This window comes from Salvelinus alpinus, chromosome 11 (assembly GCF_045679555.1).
Source record: "Salvelinus alpinus chromosome 11, SLU_Salpinus.1, whole genome shotgun sequence".
Lineage (NCBI taxonomy): Eukaryota > Metazoa > Chordata > Actinopteri > Salmoniformes > Salmonidae > Salvelinus > Salvelinus alpinus.
The window spans coordinates 10,264,080-10,288,807 of NC_092096.1; the positions used below are offsets into that span (position 1 = coordinate 10,264,080).

Below are 24,728 nucleotides of genomic sequence, written 5' to 3' on the forward strand. Positions count from 1 at the left end.
CAGATGGGCTCCAAACAGTGCAGAGGGATTCATTGAAACATTGAACTCAAAAGAAATGATGAACTCTATACAGTTTTTCAATAACTCACAATACCAAAACAATAAAGATGGTGTCAATTCGGCTACTCTAAACATCAACTGCATATTCCAAAAAGCAGCATCGAAAGCAAATTTGAGAAAACCAAAGAAATGCAACATCAGAAACAAAAAACAAAATGTTTCTGACAAATGGTTTGATAATGAATGTAAAACAATTAGAAAACACCTAAGACAAATGTCAAACAAAAAACATAAGCAGCAAAACAACCCAGAGCTACGATATGAATACTTTGAAACTCTGAAACAGTATAAACATACACTGAAACGCAAGAAACTGAATTATACCAACAAGACACTTGATGAAATTGAAAACGCAATTGACCAAAATCAGTTCTGGGACATGTGGAACAATTTAAGCACAACAAAGCCACAAGAATTAGCCATACAAGATGTAGCAATTTGGAAAACTTATTTTGATAATCTATACAAAAACATCCCACAAAAAGACTTAAAACAGAACCAATTAGAAATTAAAGAAAAATTGAAAATCCTTGAATCAGTCATTAAAAATAACCAAAATCCATTAGATTACCCAATAACCCAACAAGAACTAAATGAAAAGCTCAAATCTATTAAATCAAAGAAGGCTTGTGGTCTAGACAACATCAGAAATGAAATGCTGAAAAACAGCACACCTGAGTTGCAAAATGCTGTGCTTAAATTGTTCAACATGGTTTTAACTTCTGGCTGCTTCCCTGATGTCTGGAACCAGGGGCTCATCTCCCCTATCCACAAAAGTGGAGACAAATCAGACCCCAATAATTACAGGGGAATTTGTGTAAACAGTAACTTGGGAAAGGTTTTCTGTAGCATTTTGAATTCAAGAATCCAAACCTTTCTTCAAGAAAAAAATGTAATAACTAAATGTCAAATTGGCTTTCTCCCTAACCATCGCACTACTGACCATATATACACCTTACACACACTAATTAATAAACACGTCCACCAAAAAAAAGAGGGCAAAATCTTTGCTTGCTTTATTGACTTTAAAAAAGCATTTGATTCTATTTGGCACGAAGGGCTATTCTACAAAATTCTACAAAGTGGGCTTGGTGGTAAGGTGTATGACTTAATAAAATGTATGTACACAGAAAATAAGTGTGCAATAAAAATCAAAAACCAAAGAACAGAATTCTTTTCACAATGTCGAGGTGTGAGACAAGGCTGTAGTTTGAGTCCAAATCTTTTCAACATTTATATCAATGAATTAGCAGACATGTTGGACCATTCTCCAGCCCCAGGACTCACACTATTTGACACAGAGGTGAAATACCTGCTATATGCTGATGACTTGGTACTTCTATCACCAACCAAAGAAGGTCTTCAACAGAACATTAATATTCTAGAGCAATATTGCCATAATTGGGCCCTGGCAGTAAATTTCCCAAAAACTAAAATCATGATTTTCCAAAAACAAAACAGATGTCAGAAACACAAATATAAATTCACCCTGAACAACACCATAATTGAACACACAAAAAATTACACCTACCTTGGTCTGACCATATCTGCATCGGGAAACTTTAATATGGCAGTGAATGCACTCAAAGAAAAAGCCCGCAGAGCATTGTATGCAATAAAAATGAAATTATTCAAAATCAACATCCCAATTAGAATTTGGACCAAAATATTTGACAGTGTAATCCTACCAATAGCTCTTTACGGAAGTGAGGTTTGGGGGCCACTCAATAAACTGGACTTTAAAATGTGGGACAAACATCCAATTGAAACCCTACATGCAGAATTCTGTCGGAAAATCCTACAAGTCCAGAGAAATACACCAACTAATGCATGTAGGGCAGAATTGGGCCGCTTTCCAGTAATAATGAAAATACAGAAAAGATCATTAAAATTTTGGCTACATCTAAATTCAAGTCCAAATTCGAGTCTGCAATTTAAAGCACTTCAAACCCAAGAGCTGAGCCCAGAAACGAGCCCTCTCAGTCAGCTGGTGTTGGACCTCACCAACCAAGCTGACACCAGCACTGCTTCAAAACAAAGAATTCCAATAAACAAAATCATGAACCAATCAAAGGACTCATATTTACAACATTGGAAAAACGAAACAAAATCCCAAAGCCGACTAAATTGCTATCTGACCCTAAACAGAGAATATGAATTGGCTGAATATCTCTACTCTGTCAGAGATTCGAAGCAGAGACAGATCCTTACCAAGTACAGGCTGAGTGACCACCGATTGGCAATAGAAACCGGCAGACATAAAAAGACATGGCTACCCAAAGAGGAGCGTGTATGTGGTCACTGCACGACAGGGGAGGTAGAAACAGAGATGCACTTTCTCCTTTACTGTGATAAATATTCCTCACCAAGAGATTCATTATTCACAGAAATGACTACATTTATTCCAAATTTTAACTTATTAAACCCAGAGGAAAAACTAAAAATACTCATGGGCGAAGGAGCAATGGCTCCTCTTGCAGCCAAATATGTATTTGCCTGCCATAGCCTGAGGGACACTGAATAATAACATCTGCATAGTAAGCAGTAACTTACTTATTATGACTGTTATTGTTATTACTGTTATTGTTATTAGTATTATTATTGTTGTTTATCATTCCAAATAGTAATGGTATGGGTGGTAATGGTAATGATAGCAGTTTAATGATAGTGGTGGTGGTAGTGGTGCATTACACCATACATTACATTCGACTATTGACTGTTACCATTTTATTGTTACTATTTTTTATATTTAATTTTGTATTATTATTTACTGCCATTCTATATTATTATTTGTCATTGTTTTAATTGTATTACAATGTATATTGTATACATTGTTGCTTTGGCAATATTGACACAATGTTTTTCATGCCAATAAAGCAGCTTGAATTTGAATTTGAATTTGAGAGAGAGAGAGAGATTATTTTAACTTGTGTGCTTTAACCATTTGTACATTGTTACAACACTGTATATATATAATATAACATTTGTAATGTCTTTATTGTTTTGAAACTTCTGTATGTGTAATGTTTACTGTTAATTTGTATTGTTTATTTCACTTTTGTATAATATCTACCTCACTTGCTTTGGCAATGTTAACACATGTTTCCCATGCCAATAAAGCCCCTTGAATTGAATTTAATTGAATTGAATTGAGAGAGAGAGAGAGACAGAGAGGGAGAGAGAGACAGAGAGACAGAGAGGGAGAGAGGGAGAGAGAGAGAGGGGGAGAGACAGAGAGAGAGAGGGAGAGAGAGGGAGAGGGGGAGAGACAGAGAGAGGGAGAGAGAGAGAGAGAGACAGAGAGGGGGAGAGACAGGGAGAGGGGGAGAGAGAGAGAGGGAGAGAGAGAGAGAGAGAGAGAGAGAGAGAGAGAGAGAGAGACAGAGAGAGGGAGAGAGGGAGAGACAGAGAGACAGAGAGAGAGAGGGAGAGAGGGAGAGACAGAGAGAGAGAGAGAGAGAGAGAGAGACAGAGAGAGAGAGAGAGAGAGGGAGAGACAGAGAGAGAGAGGGAGAGAGAGACTGTTACAGTTGGATCAATCAACACCTCAGAGTGTATCTTGGGCTGGTGTGTTTTGATTAAAACCCAGAATGCAGTTGGGTTGGTGGGGGCGGGGGGGTCAACCATGGAGGGGGGTGGGGGTTATGAGGTTGTAATGGTGGTTATGTTAGATGTAAATCACATGGGGTTGTCTCTCAGTGTAACTTACAAGTGGAGTGGGTGGGATGTGTTCTGTTGTTACACCTGTTGTCACGCCAACCTGCCTATTGGCAGGGGCCTCTGTTGTCACGCCAACCTGCCTGGTGGGAGGGGCCTCTGTTTGTCTGTGTGTGTGTGTGTGAGGAGTACCAGCCCTGAACTAGTCAGTCAGTAGTGCAGAGCTGACCCTCTACATGAGGCCTGATCATAGCAGATCAGCGATAAGTTGTGTTTCGCGGTCGGTCGGTCGGTCGGTCGGTCGGTCGGTCGGTCGGTCGGTCGGTCGGTCGGTCGGTAGGTTACGTAAGAATCATGCCAAGACAACAGAACCCAACTGAGACGGACAGGTGAGAAGGACGGACAGATGAACCGGAGAGAAGGAAAGGAGGAGAGGAGAGGAACATTTGGCCTCAAAACAAGGATGGCTATTGCTCTCCCCCTCTCTCTCTCTCTCTTCTCAAGTCTTTATCTCTTTCTTTCTCTATCTCTCCCCCCTCCCTTTCATTCTCCTCTCTCTCTATCCACCCCCTCTTTCTCTCTTCTCAAGTCTATATCTCTTTCTTTCACTCTCCCCCCTCCCTTTCATTCTCCTCTCTCTCTATCCACCCCCTCTTTCTCTCTCTCTATCTCTCTCTCTCTCCCCCTCCCTTTCATTCTCCTCTCTCTCTATTCACCCCCTCTTTCTCTCTCTCTCTCTATCCCCTCTCTCTCCCTCTCTCTCTACCCCCTCTCTCTATATCTCCGCTCTCTCTCTTCCGCTCTCTCTTCCTCCCTCTCTCTCTCTCTCGCTCGCTCTCTTGTACTAAAAAGTTAAACATCTAGAGAATGTTGTGACAGACAACACTATCAGTGTCACATATCTCTACACCTGTCATCATTCAGCATTTTGTCTCTATAGAAATGAATGGGCAGAATTCTCCCCGAGGACATCTCTGTCAACCATTATACAATAACACATTGTACCAGAAAGATTCAGAAACTATTTATAATAGACCAGCTAGCTACCTCAAACTCCTTATTGCAACACAGTGACAAGGTGTTTACAACAGTAACAGTAACTGTATCAGTACCTGAACAGACTACCACTCTCCTAGAAATAGATTCCATAGAATTGAAATAGATTCCATAGACCTGAAATAGATTCCATAGAACTTGAAATAGATTCCATAGAACTGAAATAGATTCCATAGAATTGAAATAGATTCCATTGAATTGGTATTTATTTGTTCCTTATTTTTCCAGGTAAATTGACTGAGAACATATTCTCGTTTACAGCAACGACCTGGGGATTAGTTACAGGGGAGAGGAGATATATTAGCCAATTGGAAGCTGGGGGTGAGTAGGTGACCATGATGGTATGAGGGTCAAATTAGGTATTTAGCCAGGACACGGGGGTTAACACCACTACTCTTATGATAAGTACCACGGGATCTTTAGTGACCACAGAGAGTCAGGACACCAGGGTTAACACCACTACTGTTACGATAAGTACCATGGGATCTTTAGTGACCACAGAGAGTCAGGACACCGGTTTAACATCCCATCCGAATGGCAGCCCGCCACACAGGGCAATGTCCCGAATCACTGCCCTGGGATATTTCGTTTTTTAGACCAGAGGAAAGAGTGCCTCTCTTCCAGCAGCATCTGGTCTCCCTCATCCATGGACTGACCAGGACCAACCCTGCATAGCTGCAAGCCAACAGTGGGATGCAGGATAGTATGCTGCTGGCATAGAACTGAAATAGATTCCATAGACCTGAAATAGATTCCATAGACCTGAAATAGATTCCATAGAACTGAAATAGATTCCATAGACCTGAAATAGATTCCATAGACCTGAAATAGATTCCATAGAACTGAAATAGATTCCATAGACCTGAAATAGATTCCATAGACCTGAAATAGATTCCATAGACCTGAAATAGATTCCATAGACCTGAAATAGATTCCATAGAACTGAAATAGATTCCATAGACCTGAAATAGATTCCATAGACCTGAAATAGATTCCATAGACCTGAAATAGATTCCATAGAACTGAAATAGATTCCATAGACCTGAAATAGATTCCATAGAACTGAAATAGATTCCATAGAACTGAAATAGATTCCATAGAATTTAAATAGATTCCATAGACCTGAAATAGATTCCATAGACCTGAAATAGATTCCATAGAACTGAAATAGTTTCCATAGAACTGAAATAGATTCCATAGAACTTGAAATAGATTCCATAGAACTGAAATAGATTCCATAGAACTGAAATAGATTCCATAGAACTGAAATAGATTCCATAGAAATAGATTCCATAGAACTGAAATAGATTCCATAGAACTGAAATAGATTCCATAGAAATAGATTCCATAGAACTGAAATAGATTCCATAGAAATAGATTCCATAGAACTGAAATAGATTCCATAGAACTGAAATAGATTCTATAGAACTGAAATAGATTCCATAGAAATAGATTCCATAGAATTGCTCCCCTCAAACACAGCTTTGCATATATATGATGTACTGAAGAAGCATGGAACTGACCCATTTCCCTGAAAATCAGGTTTAGAACAGTGTCAGTTGAATCAGAAGCATTTCCTCTCCTCTGCCAACGGTTTGTTTTGTTAGGAGAGTTATTTCTGCTCCCCAGACGTGATTATTTATCCCTTTCCTGTGATGATTCAGACTGAGAGAGTGGGAGAGAAACTCTGTTTCTGTATCTCTCTACTTCCCCTCTCTCTCTCTCCTCCCCCTCTCTCCTAATCTGGTGATGGATGGTCCCCCACTGGCACCCTGTGTTGACTAATCACTGCAGAAGCCTGCAGCGCAGCACAGGGAGAGGATTAAGAGGCCCTGATGAGATCAATACAGACAGACGTCAGTCCTTCTCTCAGATAGAGAGAACCAACCTGAACCTGAACCAACCTCTGTGTGTGTGTGTGTGTGTGTGTGTGTGTGTGTGTGTGTGTGTGTGTGTGTGTGTGTGTGTGTGTGTGTGTGAGAGAGAGAGAGCGAGAGACTATTGTATCCCACATGTGTCTCATATTGGAAGACCCCTCTATTCAAGTCCTTACTTCATTTAACTGGACTGTGGAAGTTGAGCGCTGCCTCATCACGGGATGCCCCGCCAGACCTGGGCGTCCTGACAGAGATTATTGGGGCACGGTCTGCATTTTCGGTCAGACAGACTACTTTGGGATGAAAATAGTTTAGTTGTCCCGCATATTATTTGGAACGGTCATCTTTCTGCTTAGTATGCGTTAGCGTACATACGGTATTAAAATCACATTATTGGCGCATTATTCACACGCTCAGAATTCGCTTGTTTCAACTTCAGTAGCCTTCCTCTCCTCTCCTAGTTGGACGTGTGGTCTCATTGAAATAGAGTAGGATGCATACACGGGCGGAAAATCACGCGGCAGTTAACTTGAATATGAAATTAACTTAAATATGATTAGACTAGTTTACTACAGTGTCTGTAAATAAATAGTGATAATGGAAAGATGTAGAGGGCGATCAACCAACGTGAGTCAAAGTGCAATCCCAAATATATATCATAATTGAAAAGGAAAAGGCACAACGTGCACATAGGTTAGACTACTATGGTGAGCTAGCTTTGTGCCTTTTAATTTTAAATAAGAACTGATTACCCATTTATTTTTCTCTGCCTGAAAATCGTCCTCCTAAAAAGTTAGGCTATATCCTATATGCAAAACGTCATTATTCTAGCTGATTAAAGTTCACTAGTCATATCTGCGAGATCACGTGTGAGTGTGGTCTCAATTCAATAGAGCAGGCTATAGAGTAGACTACAGACCCCTTTCTGTGTTTGCAAACATCGTCGAACGAGGGCGACGCGCGCCAGTTGGTGGCAGAACACCGGAAGTTGTTATAGAACGCCAGCAACAAAAAAAACGCCTCTATTTACATGTTGCTTATGAGTGCTTTTCACACTACTTTTGGATTAGAAATGGATTTTAAGGCTTGTATGAATGTCCTGCTTAATATAATGTGTGTGTCATCATCACAAATCAACTGCATTATACTTTCTTTTTTTTTTTAACTTCAACCAGTAAAATGGCTCTTTGACTAGCTTTTGCTACAGACTACAGTACGTCAATGAGCGTTAGCATTCTAGCCAACAACTAATGCATCCAGAAGCACGGGGCAGTTATATTTCCAAAGGAATGTACTTCCCAGATATAATTAGGTTATAGTTTACTACAATGCAGGGAGTGGGAGGAAGAAACCAGTCCTGCTCAGACCTCCGTTTGGAAAGTCATTGTAACTGATGGTGAGCTGTTTTGGTGCTGCTATGTGATGTGATTGTTCTTGTACATCTGGACTCGTACAATATGTCACCCTTTAGTACAGTGCAGTTGAAGAAATCAAACAGCCACCACAGAAACATTCACTCCTTCACTGAATTCAACACAGTGACATTACTGGGATGGTAACTCTGCTGTAACTCTGTGTTTTAGGCTGGTCACCAGCACTCACTGTGTTTTAGGCTGGTCACCAGCACTCACTGTGTTTTAGGCTGGTCACCAGCACTCACTGTGTTTTAGGCTGGTCACCAGCACTCACTGTGTTTTAGGCTGGTCACCAGCACTCACTGTGTTTTAGGCTGGTCACCAGCACTCACTGTGTTTTAGGCTGGTCACCACCACTCACTGTGTTTTAGGCTGGTCACCAGCCCTCACTGTGTTTTAGGCTGGTCACCAGCACTCACTGTGTTTTAGGCTGGTCACCAGCACTCACTGTGTTTTAGGCTGGTCACCAGCACTCATTGTGTTTTAGGCTGGTCACCACCACTCACTGTGTTTTAGGCTGGTCACCAGCCCTCTCTGTGTTTTAGGCTGGTCACCAGCACTCACTGTGTTTTAGGCTGGTCACCACCACTCACTGTGTTTTAGGCTGGTCACCACCACTCACTGTGTTTTAGGCTGGTCACCACCACTCACTGTGTTTTAGGCTGGTCACCACCACTCACTGTGTTTTAGGCTGGTCACCAGCCCTCACTGTGTTTTAGGCTGGTCACCAGCACTCACTGTGTTTTAGGCTGGTCACCAGCACTCACTGTGTTTTAGGCTGGTCACCAGCACTCACTGTGTTTTAGGCTGGTCACCAGCCCTCTCTGTGTTTTAGGCTGGTCACCAGCCCTCTCTGTGTTTTAGGCTGGTCACCAGCACTCACTGTGTTTTAGGCTGGTCACCAGCCCTCTCTGTGTTTTAGGCTGGTCACCAGCCCTCTCTGTGTTTTAGGCTGGTCACCAGCACTCACTGTGTTTTAGGCTGGTCACCAGCCCTCTCTGTGTTTTAGGCTGGTCACCAGCACTCACTGTGTTTTAGGCTGGTCACCACCACTCACTGTGTTTTAGGCTGGTCACCACCACTCACTGTGTTTTAGGCTGGTCACCAGCACTCTCTGTGTTTTAGGCTGGTCACCAGCCCTCTCTGTGTTTTAGGCTGGTCACCACCACTCACTGTGTTTTAGGCTGGTCACCACCACTCACTGTGTTTTAGGCTGGTCACCACCACTCACTGTGTTTTAGGCTGGTCACCAGCACTCACTGTGTTTTAGGCTGGTCACCACCACTCACTGTGTTTTAGGCTGGTCACCACCACTCACTGTGTTTTAGGCTGGTCACCAGCCCTCACTGTGTTTTAGGCTGGTCACCAGCACTCACTGTGTTTTAGGCTGCTCACCACCACTCACTGTGTTTTAGGCTGGTCACCAGCCCTCACTGTGTTTTAGGCTGGTCACCAGCACTCACTGTGTTTTAGGCTGGTCACCAGCACTCACTGTGTTTTAGGCTGGTCACCAGCACTCACTGTGTTTTAGGCTGGTCACCAGCCCTCTCTGTGTTTTAGGCTGGTCACCAGCCCTCTCTGTGTTTTAGGCTGGTCACCAGCACTCACTGTGTTTTAGGCTGGTCACCACCACTCACTGTGTTTTAGGCTGGTCACCAGCACTCACTGTGTTTTAGGCTGGTCACCAGCCCTCTCTGTGTTTTAGGCTGGTCACCAGCCCTCTCTGTGTTTTAGGCATTGGTGACATGCATTTATTGTGTTTTGGAAACTGGTGACCAGCCTTCGCTGTGTTTTGGCCCACATGGTGACCAGCTGTTTTGGACACTGGTCACCAGACTCCACTGTGTTTTTGCTGGTTACCAGCCTTCGCTTTGGCCAATGGTGACCAGCATACCAACATGTGTTTTGGACACTAGTGACCAGCATACCAACATGTGTTTTGGACACTGGTGACCAGCATGGTGATTAGTATGGTAAAAAAAGACTATGTATCAAGACTTAGGATGACCCAGATGCAGACACAGTAGGCGGATAGCACAGTTCTCAGATCATTTATTATAAACACGGGGCAGGTAAAGGACAGCTTGAGGAGGACAGGCAGAGGTTCGTGATCAGGTCAGAGTCAGGCAGGTACAGGACGGCATGCAGGCAGAATGGTCAGAACCAGGAAAAACTAGGAAACAGAACTTGAGAAACAGGAAGACGGGAAAGCATGCTGGTAAGACCTGACAAGACGAACTGGCCACGGACAACCAGAGAACGCAGGTATAAATACTCAGGGGATAATGGTGCAGATTGTGCTCGTCTCCATCCCTCCAGGTGTCACCAAAGACAGGTGAAACAGATCAGGGTGTGACTGTATGAAATAAATAGTACAACTACTGAGCTATATTGGATGCTAAAAAAAAAACTGGTACATTTTATTATTTTACACTAATACTATTTCTCATTGAAAGAGAATTTGTAATAAAGTACTAAAAAAAACTAAAGATGTTTGCTAGCTTGAACAGCAACCCCAAAATGACACAGTATATATGTCTGCTCTCAGAGCAGCATTAAAACCAGTTGATACAAACTGGTCAACATCTTTAGCTGGCTAGTTTTTTAACCTAAGGCTTACTAAACTGTTGGCTGGCTAACATGATAAGCTAGAAAAACGAATTGCTAGCCAACTAAGGTTAGCTTAGCTAGCTAACACCCCAGACCATAACTTACTCAGTAGCCTCCTCCTGTACACTCCGCATGCAAAAGCTCCCCAATAACTTTACCCATTCTCACAGCATGACTGCGCAGTTTACCTCACAATAATTAAGGCTTGTTTTTTTGTGTACCACAGCAAAGTTTTTATGATCTGCCTTGTCTGTCTGGGCCAAGCTTTCCCAATGCTGTTGGTCATTGAATATCTGACGTGGCCTCGTTTGGCTCATGCACTTCTAAAAAGCAGCCACTAGATGGCGTCCGAAACCATCTGATGTCCCCAAAACATCTCTGTGGAAAAAGTGCCACTTAACGTGATACCATAGAGCAGCCTTTCTTTAAAGCATGGGTCGCGACGTGTGAGAGTAATTTTTTATATTTTTTATTAATTACTGGAATTGATTTGGTCAAGTGGAACTGAACTCTCTGCTCAGTTTGGCAGCTGCGCGAGTTTCGGCAGTTTCCTTCACTCCGCGACCCACAGGCTGCAGTACTGTCGTTCAGCAGCAGATTGAGCGCTGTCAGGCAATTTGCCGCGTTCAAAACAACTGGGAACTCGGAAACATACGAGGTCAGTAAACAATACATTTGAAGATGAAACATGATCAGACCTACAGTGCATCTTACTGTAGAAATTATTGTTGAAAACAAGTCTAGGTGGGAACTGTTGCTGTTAAAATACAAGTAATATGTTTTGTTCTGAACTGGAATAAACTGATTGAAGCAAGATGCTTTTTGAGGCAAACACAGAGTTCTGGGTAGCTCCTCTACAGCAGGAAGCGGTCTCCTGCCTGACTGAGGAAGCAGTAGATGTTCTGGTCCAGTTTGGCACCACATATCAGGGTCAGGGTTCTCAACTCTGGTGTACTTCAAAAACAAGTACAAAAAACTTCAAACAGTTACTCACCTCTCATTAGGACTCTGTGTGTGTGTGTGTGTGTGTGTGTGTGTGTGTGTGTGTGTGTTCTGGTCTACATCTGTGTAATGCCTCAAAAAGCATCTTGCTTTAATCAGTTAATTCCAGTTCAGAATGAAAATAATGTATTGTATTTTAGCAGCAACAGTTCCAACCTAGACAGGTATGTTAGAGCGTTTTTAAATGGGGGAAATAAACATGAATAGCTATTTATATGGGTATTTAATTTAATTGTTATTTGTCTATATTGTATTTGTTTTAGGTATCAGGGAAATTAAATGTACTGATGTTTTCAGAAGTTTGGGTCCCTAGGAAAACACAGAATTTCTGATTTGGGTCCCAGGCTGAAAAGTTTAAGAACTCCTGCCATAGAGATTAGAGGACTCCTCTGTGTATCTGTCCCATTAGGGGGTCTGGGAGAGCTTTGGATAGCACCATGAGCCCATCTCCATTTTGAAGTAGTCCATTTTCTTCTTCTACTACTTCTATGAGTTGGTAAACAAACTGAAAGGATGCACACTGCCACCTGGAGGGTGTTGTTGGAACAGGTATAAAGCCAAGGTTGGTGATTTACTGCCCCCTGGAGGGTGTTGTCTGGACAGGTATAAACACAAGATTAGTGATTTACTGCCCCCTGGAGGATGTTGTCTGAACAGGTTTAAAGACAAGGTTGGTGATTTACTTCCCCCTGGAGGGTGTTGTTGGAACAGGTGTAAAGCCAAGGTTGGCGATTTACTGCCCCCTGCTGTTATGGAATGTTTGCTCACAAGTATAATTCATTGGCTGATCCCTCCTGATGACCTGGATGGAATCATGTGATCCTTCCTAACTAATAGGAAGTCCCACCCAGTTGACTACTTCAAAATGGTGGAAGCCTTCAATGGCAATATCCATGCACAAATGGGCTTTATCCATCTTGAGGCCGCTATAATTCTCTATGTGTGATACAGAAGACCAGTGGTTCATGTATTTCTAACAAAGATGGTGGATAAATCAAGATAATTCACTCAGGCCGTTTCCCGTTGAAAATAATGGTCAGTTCCGTTCTGCTTAACGGGGGTGGGAGGGGGGGGGGTTCTCCCATAGACAGCAATGTGATAGCAGCTGCGTCTGGTCTGCTTAGTTCACTGACTTCCATTGAACAAGAAAAAAATGAGTGGAATGTCTGGCTTCCTCTTCCTTCTTGGTCTCCAATAAATTTGCTCTTCCCGCAGCACCTCCTTATGTGTTAGTTCAACCAATCATTTGGCCTATGTTCTTATGAGGCTTCCCTATTGGACAGGTAGGACCTTTTAGAGGAACATCACTAAGTACCAGTCATCAGTCTGTCTGTTACCCATAGAGATGGAAAGATGTCGTAACCTTATATCCATCCAATTATGGTCTCTGTGAGCGCATGGGCAGCGCCATTGAGGCTATCTCCATTTTGAAGTAGTCCATTTTCATCTTCACGATTGGCTGATCCCTCCTGATGACCAGGTTGGACATGATGACTCCAACAGGGGCCACCAGGAGGGATCAGCCAATGAAGTTGGAAGTCCCACCCAGTTGATTACATTAAAATGGTGGAAGCCCTCAATGGTAATGTCCATGCAATAAACAGGTTATATGACCTCTTTCCATCTCTATGCTGTTACCCCATAAAAGAGCAAACCAAACACCCAGGTGGGAAGACGGCCTTGACTGGGGTCCTGTGCGCCATGTGCTGAGATTTTGACCAAAAAAAAGGATATAGCTTTTATCAGATTTGACATTTCGTAGCAGGTTAGGAGAACTTATGCAGCAGGTTAGGATAATTAACCTGTCAGGTTAAAAAAAAATACTTTAAGCTCAGGAAAAGGGTTTGGGATAGCTAAAATGCAAAAAAAAAAAAAATTAAATAACCTTTTGACTTAAATTTGACAAAAGCTGTATTTGTTCTAGCCATGGCCATGTGCTGTTTGAAGGGTGCATGTGCTGTTTGAAGGGTGCATGTGCTGTTTGAAGGGTGCATGTGCTGTTTGAAGGGTGCATGTGCTGTTTGAAAGGTGCATGTGCTGTTTGAAGGGTGCATGTGCTGTTTGAAGGGTGCATGTGCTGTTTGAAGGGTGCATGTGCTGTTTGAAGGGTGCATGTGCTGTTTGAAAGGTGCATGTGCTGTTTGAAGGGTGCATGTGCTGTTTGAAGGGTGCATGTGCTGTTTGAAGGGTGCCATGTGCTGTTTGAAGGGTGCCATGTGCTGTTTGAAGGGTGCCATGTGCTGTTTGAAGGGTGCCATGTGCTGTTTGAAGGGTGCATGTGCTGTTTGAAGGGTGCATGTGCTGTTTGAAGGGTGCATGCGTATTTATCCCAGTGTTTAATTCAAGGTATTCCTTGCTTTAACTGCTATTTGTAATTCAACAACAACAGATAATGAAACAAACCAAATGAATGTAATGTTCATTTTTATTCTTTGTACATGCTACATTCTATTCCGGTGTACTTTGTGAACATGAAGCTGATGAGAACTAATTGTTACACACTGTGGCTGTATTAACACAGGCAGCCCAATTCAGATATTTTTGCAATTGGGGGATTGTGGTCTAACATCGCAACACTTCAACACTTGGAGAAGTAGCTGGAGGTCACCGTGGCGACACATTCCTTCTGGAAGAGCAGCTTGATCCTACGAGATAATTAAAATGTTCATATTCAGGTACAGCCCTAGAGGTGCTCGCAGAAATTCACTAAAGGACATCCTAAATTCACTAAAGGACATCCTAAATTCACTAAAGGACATCCTAAATTCACTAAAGGACATCCTAAATTCACTAAAGGACATCCTAAATTCACTAAAGGGCATCCTAAATTCACTAAAGGACATTCTAAATTCACTAAAGGGCATCCTAAATTCACTAAAGGACATCCTAAATTCACTAAAGGACATCCTAAATTCACTAAAGGACATCCTAAATTCACTAAAGGGCATCCTAAATTCACTAAAGGACATCCTAAATTCACTAAAGGGCATCCTAAATTCACTAAAGGACATTCTAAATTCACTAAAGGGCATCCTAAATTCACTAAAGGACATCCTAAATTCACTAAAGGACATCCTAAATTCACTAAAGGGCATCCTAAATTCACTAAAGGACATCCTAAATTCACTAAAGGGCATCCTAAATTCACTAAAGGACATCCTAAATTCACTTAAAGGACATCCTAAATTCACGGAAGGACATTCTAAATTCACTTAAAGGACATCCTAAATTCACTGAAGAACATCCTAAATTCACTTAAAGGACATCCTAAATTCACGGAAGGACATCCTAAATTCACTAAAGGACATCCTAAATTCACTTAAAGGACATCCTAAATTCACGGAAGGACATTCTAAATTCACTTAAAGGACATCCTAAATTCACTGAAGAACATCCTAAATTCACTTAAAGGACATCCTAAATTCACTTAAAGGACATCCTAAATTCACTAAAGGACATCCTAAATTCACTAAAGGGCATCCTAAATTCACTAAAGGACATCCTAAATTCACGGAAGGACATTCTAAATTCACTTAAAGGACATCCTAAATTCACTGAAGAACATCCTAAATTCACTTAAAGGACATCCTAAATTCACGGAAGGACATCCTAAATTCACTAAAGGACATCCTAAATTCACTAAAGGGCATCCTAAATTCACTAAAGGACATCCTAAATTCACGGAAGGACATTCTAAATTCACTTAAAGGACATCCTAAATTCACTGAAGAACATCCTAAATTCACTAAAGGGCATCCTAAATTCACTAAAGGACATCCTAAATTCACGGAAGGACATTCTAAATTCACTTAAAGGACATCCTAAATTCACTGAAGAACATCCTAAATTCACTTAAAGGACATCCTAAATTCACGGAAGGACATCCTAAATTCACTAAAGGACATCCTAAATTCACTAAAGGGCATCCTAAATTCACTAAAGGACATCCTAAATTCACGGAAGGACATTCTAAATTCACTTAAAGGACATCCTAAATTCACTGAAGAACATCCTAAATTCACTTAAAGGACATCCTAAATTCACGGAAGGACATCCTAAATTCACTAAAGGACATCCTAAATTCACTTAAAGGACATCCTAAATTCACGGAAGGACATTCTAAATTCACTTAAAGGACATCCTAAATTCACTGAAGAACATCCTAAATTCACTTAAAGGACATCCTAAATTCACTTAAAGGACATCCTAAATTCACTAAAGGACATCCTAAATTCACTAAAGGGCATCCTAAATTCACTAAAGGACATCCTAAATTCACGGAAGGACATTCTAAATTCACTTAAAGGACATCCTAAATTCACTGAAGAACATCCTAAATTCACTTAAAGGACATCCTAAATTCACGGAAGGACATCCTAAATTCACTAAAGGACATCCTAAATTCACTAAAGGGCATCCTAAATTCACTAAAGGACATCCTAAATTCACGGAAGGACATTCTAAATTCACTTAAAGGACATCCTAAATTCACTGAAGAACATCCTAAATTCACTAAAGGGCATCCTAAATTCACTAAAGGACATCCTAAATTCACGGAAGGACATTCTAAATTCACTTAAAGGACATCCTAAATTCACTGAAGAACATCCTAAATTCACTTAAAGGACATCCTAAATTCACGGAAGGACATCCTAAATTCACTAAAGGACATCCTAAATTCACTAAAGGGCATCCTAAATTCACTAAAGGACATCCTAAATTCACGGAAGGACATTCTAAATTCACTTAAAGGACATCCTAAATTCACTGAAGAACATCCTAAATTCACTTAAAGGACATCCTAAATTCACGGAAGGACATCCTAAATTCACTAAAGGACATCCTAAATTCACTTAAAGGACATCCTAAATTCACGGAAGGACATTCTAAATTCACTTAAAGGACATCCTAAATTCACGGAAGGACATCCTAAATTCACTAAAGGACATCCTAAATTCACTTAAAGGACATCCTAAATTCACGGAAGGACATTCTAAATTCACTTAAAGGACATCCTAAATTCACTGAAGAACATCCTAAATTCACTTAAAGGACATCCTAAATTCACTTAAAGGACATCCTAAATTCACTAAAGGACATCCTAAATTCACTAAAGGGCATCCTAAATTCACTAAAGGACATCCTAAATTCACGGAAGGACATTCTAAATTCACTTAAAGGACATCCTAAATTCACTGAAGAACATCCTAAATTCACTTAAAGGACATCCTAAATTCACGGAAGGACATCCTAAATTCACTAAAGGACATCCTAAATTCACTTAAAGGACATCCTAAATTCACGGAAGGACATTCTAAATTCACTTAAAGGACATCCTAAATTCACGGAAGGACATCCTAAATTCACTAAAGGACATCCTAAATTCACTTAAAGGACATCCTAAATTCACGGAAGGACATTCTAAATTCACTTAAAGGACATCCTAAATTCACTGAAGAACATCCTAAATTCACTTAAAGGACATCCTAAATTCACTTAAAGGACATCCTAAATTCACTAAAGGACATCCTAAATTCACTAAAGGGCATCCTAAATTCACTAAAGGACATCCTAAATTCACGGAAGGACATTCTAAATTCACTTAAAGGACATCCTAAATTCACTGAAGAACATCCTAAATTCACTTAAAGGACATCCTAAATTCACGGAAGGACATCCTAAATTCACTAAAGGACATCCTAAATTCACTAAAGGGCATCCTAAATTCACTAAAGGACATCCTAAATTCACGGAAGGACATTCTAAATTCACTTAAAGGACATCCTAAATTCACTGAAGAACATCCTAAATTCACTAAAGGGCATCCTAAATTCACTAAAGGACATCCTAAATTCACGGAAGGACATTCTAAATTCACTTAAAGGACATCCTAAATTCACTGAAGAACATCCTAAATTCACTTAAAGGACATCCTAAATTCACGGAAGGACATCCTAAATTCACTAAAGGACATCCTAAATTCACTAAAGGGCATCCTAAATTCACTAAAGGACATCCTAAATTCACGGAAGGACATTCTAAATTCACTTAAAGGACATCCTAAATTCACTGAAGAACATCCTAAATTCACTTAAAGGACATCCTAAATTCACGGAAGGACATCCTAAATTCACTAAAGGACATCCTAAATTCACTTAAAGGACATCCTAAATTCACGGAAGGACATTCTAAATTCACTTAAAGGACATCCTAAATTCACTGAAGAACATCCTAAATTCACTTAAAGGACATCCTAAATTCACGGAAGGACATCCTAAATTCACTTAAAGGACATCCTAAATTCACTAGAGGGCATCCTAAATTCACTTAAAGGACATCCTAAATTCACGGAAGGACATCCTAAATTCACTTAAAGGCCATTCTAAATTCACTGAATGACATTCTAAATTCACTGAATGACATTCTAAATTCACTGAATGACATTCTAAATTCACTGAATGACATTCTAAATTCACTGAAGGACATCCTAAATTCACTAAAGGACATCCTAAATTCACTAAAGGACATCCTAAATTCACTTAAAGGACATCCTAAATTCACTAGAGGGCATCCTAAATTCACTTAAAGGACATCCTAAATTCACGGAAGGACATCCTAAATTCACTTAAAGGACATTCTAAATTCACTGAATGACATTCTAAATTCACTGAAGAACATCCTAAATTCACTAAAGGGCATCCTAAATTCACTAAAGGACATCCTAAATTCACGGAAGGACATTCTAAATTCACTTAAAGGACATCCTAAATTCACTGAAGAACATCCTAAATTCACTTAAAGGACATCCTAAATTCACGGAAGGACATCCTAAATTCACTAAAGGACATCCTAAATTCACTAAAGGGCATCCTAAATTCACTAAAGGACATCCTAAATTCACGGAAGGACATTCTAAATTCACTTAAAGGACATCCTAAATTCACTGAAGAACATCCTAAATTCACTTAAAGGACATCCTAAATTCACGGAAGGACATCCTAAATTCACTAAAGGACATCCTAAATTCACTTAAAGGACATCCTAAATTCACGGAAGGACATTCTAAATTCACTTAAAGGACATCCTAAATTCACTGAAGAACATCCTAAATTCACTTAAAGGACATCCTAAATTCACTTAAAGGACATCCTAAATTCACTAAAGGACATCCTAAATTCACTAAAGGGCATCCTAAATTCACTAAAGGACATCCTAAATTCACGGAAGGACATTCTAAATTCACTTAAAGGACATCCTAAATTCACTGAAGAACATCCTAAATTCACTTAAAGGACATCCTAAATTCACGGAAGGACATCCTAAATTCACTAAAGGACATCCTAAATTCACTAAAGGGCATCCTAAATTCACTAAAGGACATCCTAAATTCACGGAAGGACATTCTAAATTCACTTAAAGGACATCCTAAATTCACTGAAGAACATCCTAAATTCACTAAAGGGCATCCTAAATTCACTAAAGGACATCCTAAATTCACGGAAGGACATTCTAAATTCACTTAAAGGACATCCTAAATTCACTGAAGAACATCCTAAATTCACTTAAAGGACATCCTAAATTCACGGAAGGACATCCTAAATTCACTAAAGGACATCCTAAATTCACTAAAGGGCATCCTAAATTCACTAAAGGACATCCTAAATTCACGGAAGGACATTCTAAATTCACTTAAAGGACATCCTAAATTCACTGAAGAACATCCTAAATTCACTTAAAGGACATCCTAAATTCACGGAAGGACATCCTAAATTCACTAAAGGACATCCTAAATTCACTTAAAGGACATCCTAAATTCACGGAAGGACATTCTAAATTCACTTAAAGGACATCCTAAATTCACGGAAGGACATCCTAAAATCACTAAAGGACATCCTAAATTCACTTAAAGGACATCCTAAATTCACGGAAGGACATTCTAAATTCACTTAAAGGACATCCTAAATTCACTGAAGAACATCCTAAATTCACTTAAAGGACATCCTAAATTCACTTAAAGGACATCCTAAATTCACTAAAGGACATCCTAAATTCACTAAAGGGCATCCTAAATTCACTAAAGGACATCCTAAATTCACGGAAGGACATTCTAAATTCACTTAAAGGACATCCTAAATTCACTGAAGAACATCCTAAATTCACTTAAAGGACATCCTAAATTCACGGAAGGACATCCTAAATTCACTAAAGGACATCCTAAATTCACTAAAGGGCATCCTAAATTCACTAAAGGACATCCTAAATTCACGGAAGGACATTCTAAATTCACTTAAAGGACATCCTAAATTCACTGAAGAACATCCTAAATTCACTAAAGGGCATCCTAAATTCACTAAAGGACATCCTAAATTCACGGAAGGACATTCTAAATTCACTTAAAGGACATCCTAAATTCACTGAAGAACATCCTAAATTCACTTAAAGGACATCCTAAATTCACGGAAGGACATCCTAAATTCACTAAAGGACATCCTAAATTCACTAAAGGACATCCTAAATTCACTAAAGGACATCCTAAATTCACGGAAGGACATTCTAAATTCACTTAAAGGACATCCTAAATTCACTGAAGAACATCCTAAATTCACTTAAAGGACATCCTAAATTCACGGAAGGACATCCTAAATTCACTAAAGGACATCCTAAATTCACTTAAAGGACATCCTAAATTCACGGAAGGACATTCTAAATTCACTTAAAGGACATCCTAAATTCACTGAAGAACATCCTAAATTCACTTAAAGGACATCCTAAATTCACGGAAGGACATCCTAAATTCACTTAAAGGACATCCTAAATTCACTAGAGGGCATCCTAAATTCACTTAAAGGACATCCTAAATTCACGGAAGGACATCCTAAATTCACTTAAAGGACATTCTAAATTCACTGAATGACATTCTAAATTCACTGAATGACATTCTAAATTCACTGAATGACATTCTAAATTCACTGAATGACATTCTAAATTCACTGAAGGACATCCTAAATTCACTAAAGGACATCCTAAATTCACTAAAGGACATCCTAAATTCACTTAAAGGACATCCTAAATTCACTAGAGGGCATCCTAAATTCACTTAAAGGACATCCTAAATTCACGGAAGGACATCCTAAATTCACTTAAAGGACATTCTAAATTCACTGAATGACATTCTAAATTCACTGAAGAACATTCTAAATTCACTGAAGGACATTCTAAATTCACTGAAGGACATTCTAAATTCACTGAATGACATTCTAAATTCACTGAATGACATTCTAAATTCACTGAATGACATTCTAAATTCACTGAATGACATTCTAAATTCACTTAAAGAACATCCTAAAGTAACATTCTCATAGAATGTTTCACACATTTAAAAACAAAACACGTTGATAAGATGGAAATAAAATGTATTTACAAAATGTAAAATACGCATTTTTTATTTGCATACTTACATTCTCTTTAGAGCCATTGTTTGAACGCGACCACTTTGCCTGTTTGAATGGAGAAGAAAAAAATACAATCTAAAAGTTAATAAGAATGTCTGTGCTGAAACACAGTATATTAACACAGTAAGAAACTGGAGAGAATACATCCACCTCAAAACCAAACACTTACATTGTCTGTCTGATCGTCTCCACACAGTTTAAGTCATCACTTATGTCGTCGTCAATCAAAGCTTGAGAGAAACAAAAAGCCCAACAGAGATGCTTAACTGACACTTTCATACAAACCATTTTAGAGATGCATAACTGACTCATACAAGCCATTTTAATCTAACATCCACCTCCTCTATCAATAATCCTGTTGTGCATCTTTAGCACGTTAATACATAGGTTTTTTCCGATCGGTCAAATACATTGAACTCACCACTGCAGTTCATCTGGCAAAGGTTCAGCGATGGAGTGGAGCCCGAGGAACAAATCACACGATCGCTCAGCTGGAACAAGCCGTAGAGTGTTCCCATGGTCTCTTCTTCGCTGGAGTTTTCCTCTCCTGAGGTGAAGTGATTCCCAGCGTGTCTCTTACCCCTCTTAGGAGGCTGCTCAGGGCGGGTAGGAAGGGTAGGGCGGGTAGGATAGTTAGGGCGGGTAGGATGGTTATCATTGTTAGCAGTGTGGGTAGGGTCAACATCATCCCCGGCGTGTCTCTTACCCCTCTTAGGAGGGGGCTCAGGACGGGTAGAAAGGGTAGGGCGGGTAGAAAGGGTAGGGCGGGTAGGATGGTTAGGGCGGGTAGGATAGTTAGGGCGGGTAGGATGGTTATCATTGTTAGCAGTGTGGGTAGGGTGGATATCATCCCCGGCGTGTCTCTTACCCCTCTTAGGAGGGGGCTCAGGACGGGTAGAAAGGGTAGGGCGGGTAGAAAGGGTAGGGCGGGTAGGATGGTTAGGGCGGGTAGGATAGTTATCATGGTTAGCAGTGTGGGTAGGGTCAACATCATCCCCGGCGTGTCTCTTACCCCTCTTAGGAGGGGGCTCAGGGCGATGGCGGTTCTTAACCTTAACAGGGCGGGTAGGGAGGACATCAGGGCCGTCATCATCCCTCCAAGCAGTCACAAAACTGGTGTTGAAACCGGAGGCCTTCTCCACGTGGCAGACGACTGGCAGAGGCAACAAACATGTAGCGTTACTTAAATCAGGGCCGATTTCCCAAACACAGATTTAGACTAGTCTTGGAATAAAAAGCCATTTCAATTGAGAATCTCGATTTACATTTTTTTTCTTAGTCCAGGATTAGGTTTAATCTGTGTTCTGGGAAACCAATCCACAGCATTTAAGAAATCGTTCAGATTTTCTTCAAGGAAAAAACCCCATTGGGTTATGTAATGTAACTTACTTTTAACCACAAAATCGTTGTTTGTCAGGTTCTTCACTCCGGCTCCCCCAGTCAGGTTGAATTTGAGGGCCTCCTTCTCCAACAAGTTCTTCAGCTCACATTTTGAGAGGATCCGTCCCTCAGACAGACTGGGGACCAAAGCTGCTACAGCCAACACCAGCAACATCTGCATCTTCATGTTGTCTCTGTCCGGCTTTCCTCGATTGAGACGAGAAGATGACAGTGGCACAGTAAATATACTCTTGGTGCCCCAAGCCTCTTGGGCGTGACGTGACCAAGACTCGTACTTACTTTTTTTTTTTTTTTTTTTTTTTTTTTTAAATCTAAGGCAATAAAGCTGGCTCTCTGAAATATGTGAAAGGACTACGTCAATGTAACAAAACTCCACCCAATATTTTGTTTCACCACTCAGTTCAGACCCCTTGGAGAAATGCTTTAAAAACTGCCTTGTGATGGTATAACAAAGGGTTTTCCTTTGTTAAATAAATTACACCTCGACCTACTGAAAACGGAGGATAGGCTTTAGCTTAGACTTTAGACACACAATGAGGACAAACAACTCTCACGGGTATCTCACGACCACATGACTGCAATCACCAGGTAACTTCAATCGCTGTGAGCCACACCTAATAATACTACTTATGTGTCCAGAAGTAATCTCTCGAAACGGAGAGAAAACCCGAAACTCGCACCAAGAACTAAAAATAACATTCTTTTCATTTTCCTGTTCTGACTGATCACATGACCTATAGAGTAACGTGAGACCCATCAATGTGGTTTGTTTTCATGCATTGTTTTCATCTGTACTGTTCATGTCAGGGACACCGTGTTTGCAGATGGATAACATGTCTGGAATGAACAATACAAAAAGGTACCATGTCAATGACAAACTCAGCAAAAAAAGAAACGTCCCTTTTTCAGGACCCTGTCTTTCAAAGATAATTCGTAAAAATCGAAATAACTTCACAGATCTTCATTGTAAAGGGTTTAAACACTGTTTCCCATGCTTGTTCAATGAATCATAAACAATTAATGAACATGCATCTGTGGAACGGTCGTTAAGACACTAACAGCTTACAGATGGTAGGCAATTAAGGTCACAGTTATGAAAACTTAGGACACTAAAGAGGTCTTTCTACTGACTCTGAAAAACACCAAAAGAAAGATGCCCAGGGTCCCTGCTCATCTGCGTGAACATGCCTTAGGCATGCTGCAAGGAGGCATGAGGACTGCAGATGTGGCCAAGGCAATAAATTGCAATCTCCGTACTGTGAGACGCCTAAAACAGGGAGACAGGACGGACAGCTGATCGTCCTCGCAGTGGCAAACCAGGTGGAACAACACCTGCACAGGATCGGTACTATCGAACATCACACCTGTGGGACAGGTACAGGATGGCAACAACTGCCCGAGTTACACCAGGAACGCACAATCCCTCCATCAGTGCTCAGACGGTAAGCAAAAGCGCGGGAAAGATTTGGAGGGTCTGTCATGGTCTGGGGCGGTGTGTCACAGCATCTTCAGACTGAGCTTGTTGTCATTGCAGGCAATCTCAACACTGTGCGTTACAGGGAAGACATCCTCCTCCCTCATGTGGTACCCTTCCTGCAGGCTCATCCTGACATGACCCTACAGCATGACAATGCCAACAGCCACGGTGCCACCAGCCACGGTGCCACCAGCCACGGTACAAGTGATCAATGCTGTTGTAGAATCGTGACAGATTATTAGAGCCATAATGAAGATCTCCACAGAGCTGGGATGACCTATGACCTATATAAGATTACACAGGAAGAAACGTATCCAGGTAGTTACTGTAGCCTCAACATGTAACCATGGATGTTATTCATTTCAAGGTTGAATGTTACATTAGTTTGTATTAGAGCCTTAACTTTCGGCTATTTGCTGGATTACAAAAGTAATATTGAATTGTGTTTGGTTGCAGACGCAACTAGATATGAACATTTATAGGATATGTATCTACTGCTTGGATAGTTCCATCTGAACCACTGGCTTCATCCCATTCTTTAACTTCGGGTTGGATAGTTACATCTGACTCACTGGCTTCATCCCATTCTTTAACTTCTGGTTGGATAGTTCCATCTGAGACACTGGCTTCATCCCATTCTTTAACTTCTGGTTGGATAGTTCCATCTGAGACACTGGCTTCATCCCATTCTTTAACTTCTGGTTGGATAGTTCCATCTGAG

The 24,728-nt window shown here is 40.6% G+C and overlaps 1 protein-coding gene across 1 annotated transcript; it reads right to left on the bottom strand.

Annotated features, from left to right (window-relative positions):
* Positions 1-14,100: 14,100 nt before the first annotated feature.
* Positions 14,101-22,821, bottom strand: LOC139533398 (sporozoite surface protein 2-like). Its single transcript, XM_071331441.1, has 5 exons — positions 22,519-22,821; positions 21,551-22,282; positions 21,299-21,359; positions 21,136-21,174; positions 14,101-14,322 (listed from the first exon to the last, which is right to left on the bottom strand). The coding sequence occupies exons 1-5, from the start codon at positions 22,694-22,696 to the stop codon at positions 14,256-14,258; spliced, it is 1,077 nt and encodes a 358-aa protein (XP_071187542.1). The 5' UTR covers positions 22,697-22,821; the 3' UTR covers positions 14,101-14,255.
* Positions 22,822-24,728: the final 1,907 nt, after the last annotated feature.

What these genes read in the sequence shown, in the direction of transcription:
- LOC139533398 (XM_071331441.1), bottom strand. Translation starts at nt 22,696, where the DNA reads ATGAAGATGCAGATGTTGCTGGTGTTGGCTGTAGCAGCTTTGGTCCCC. An exon ending in CAACGATTTTGTGGTTAAAA is followed by an intron (nt 22,283 to 22,518) that starts GTAAGTTACATT and finishes TGCCTCTGCCAG; the next exon opens with TCGTCTGCCACGTGGAGAAG. An exon ending in ACAATGGCTCTAAAGAGAAT is followed by an intron (nt 14,323 to 21,135) that starts GTAAGTATGCAA and finishes ATTATCTCGTAG; the next exon opens with GATCAAGCTGCTCTTCCAGA.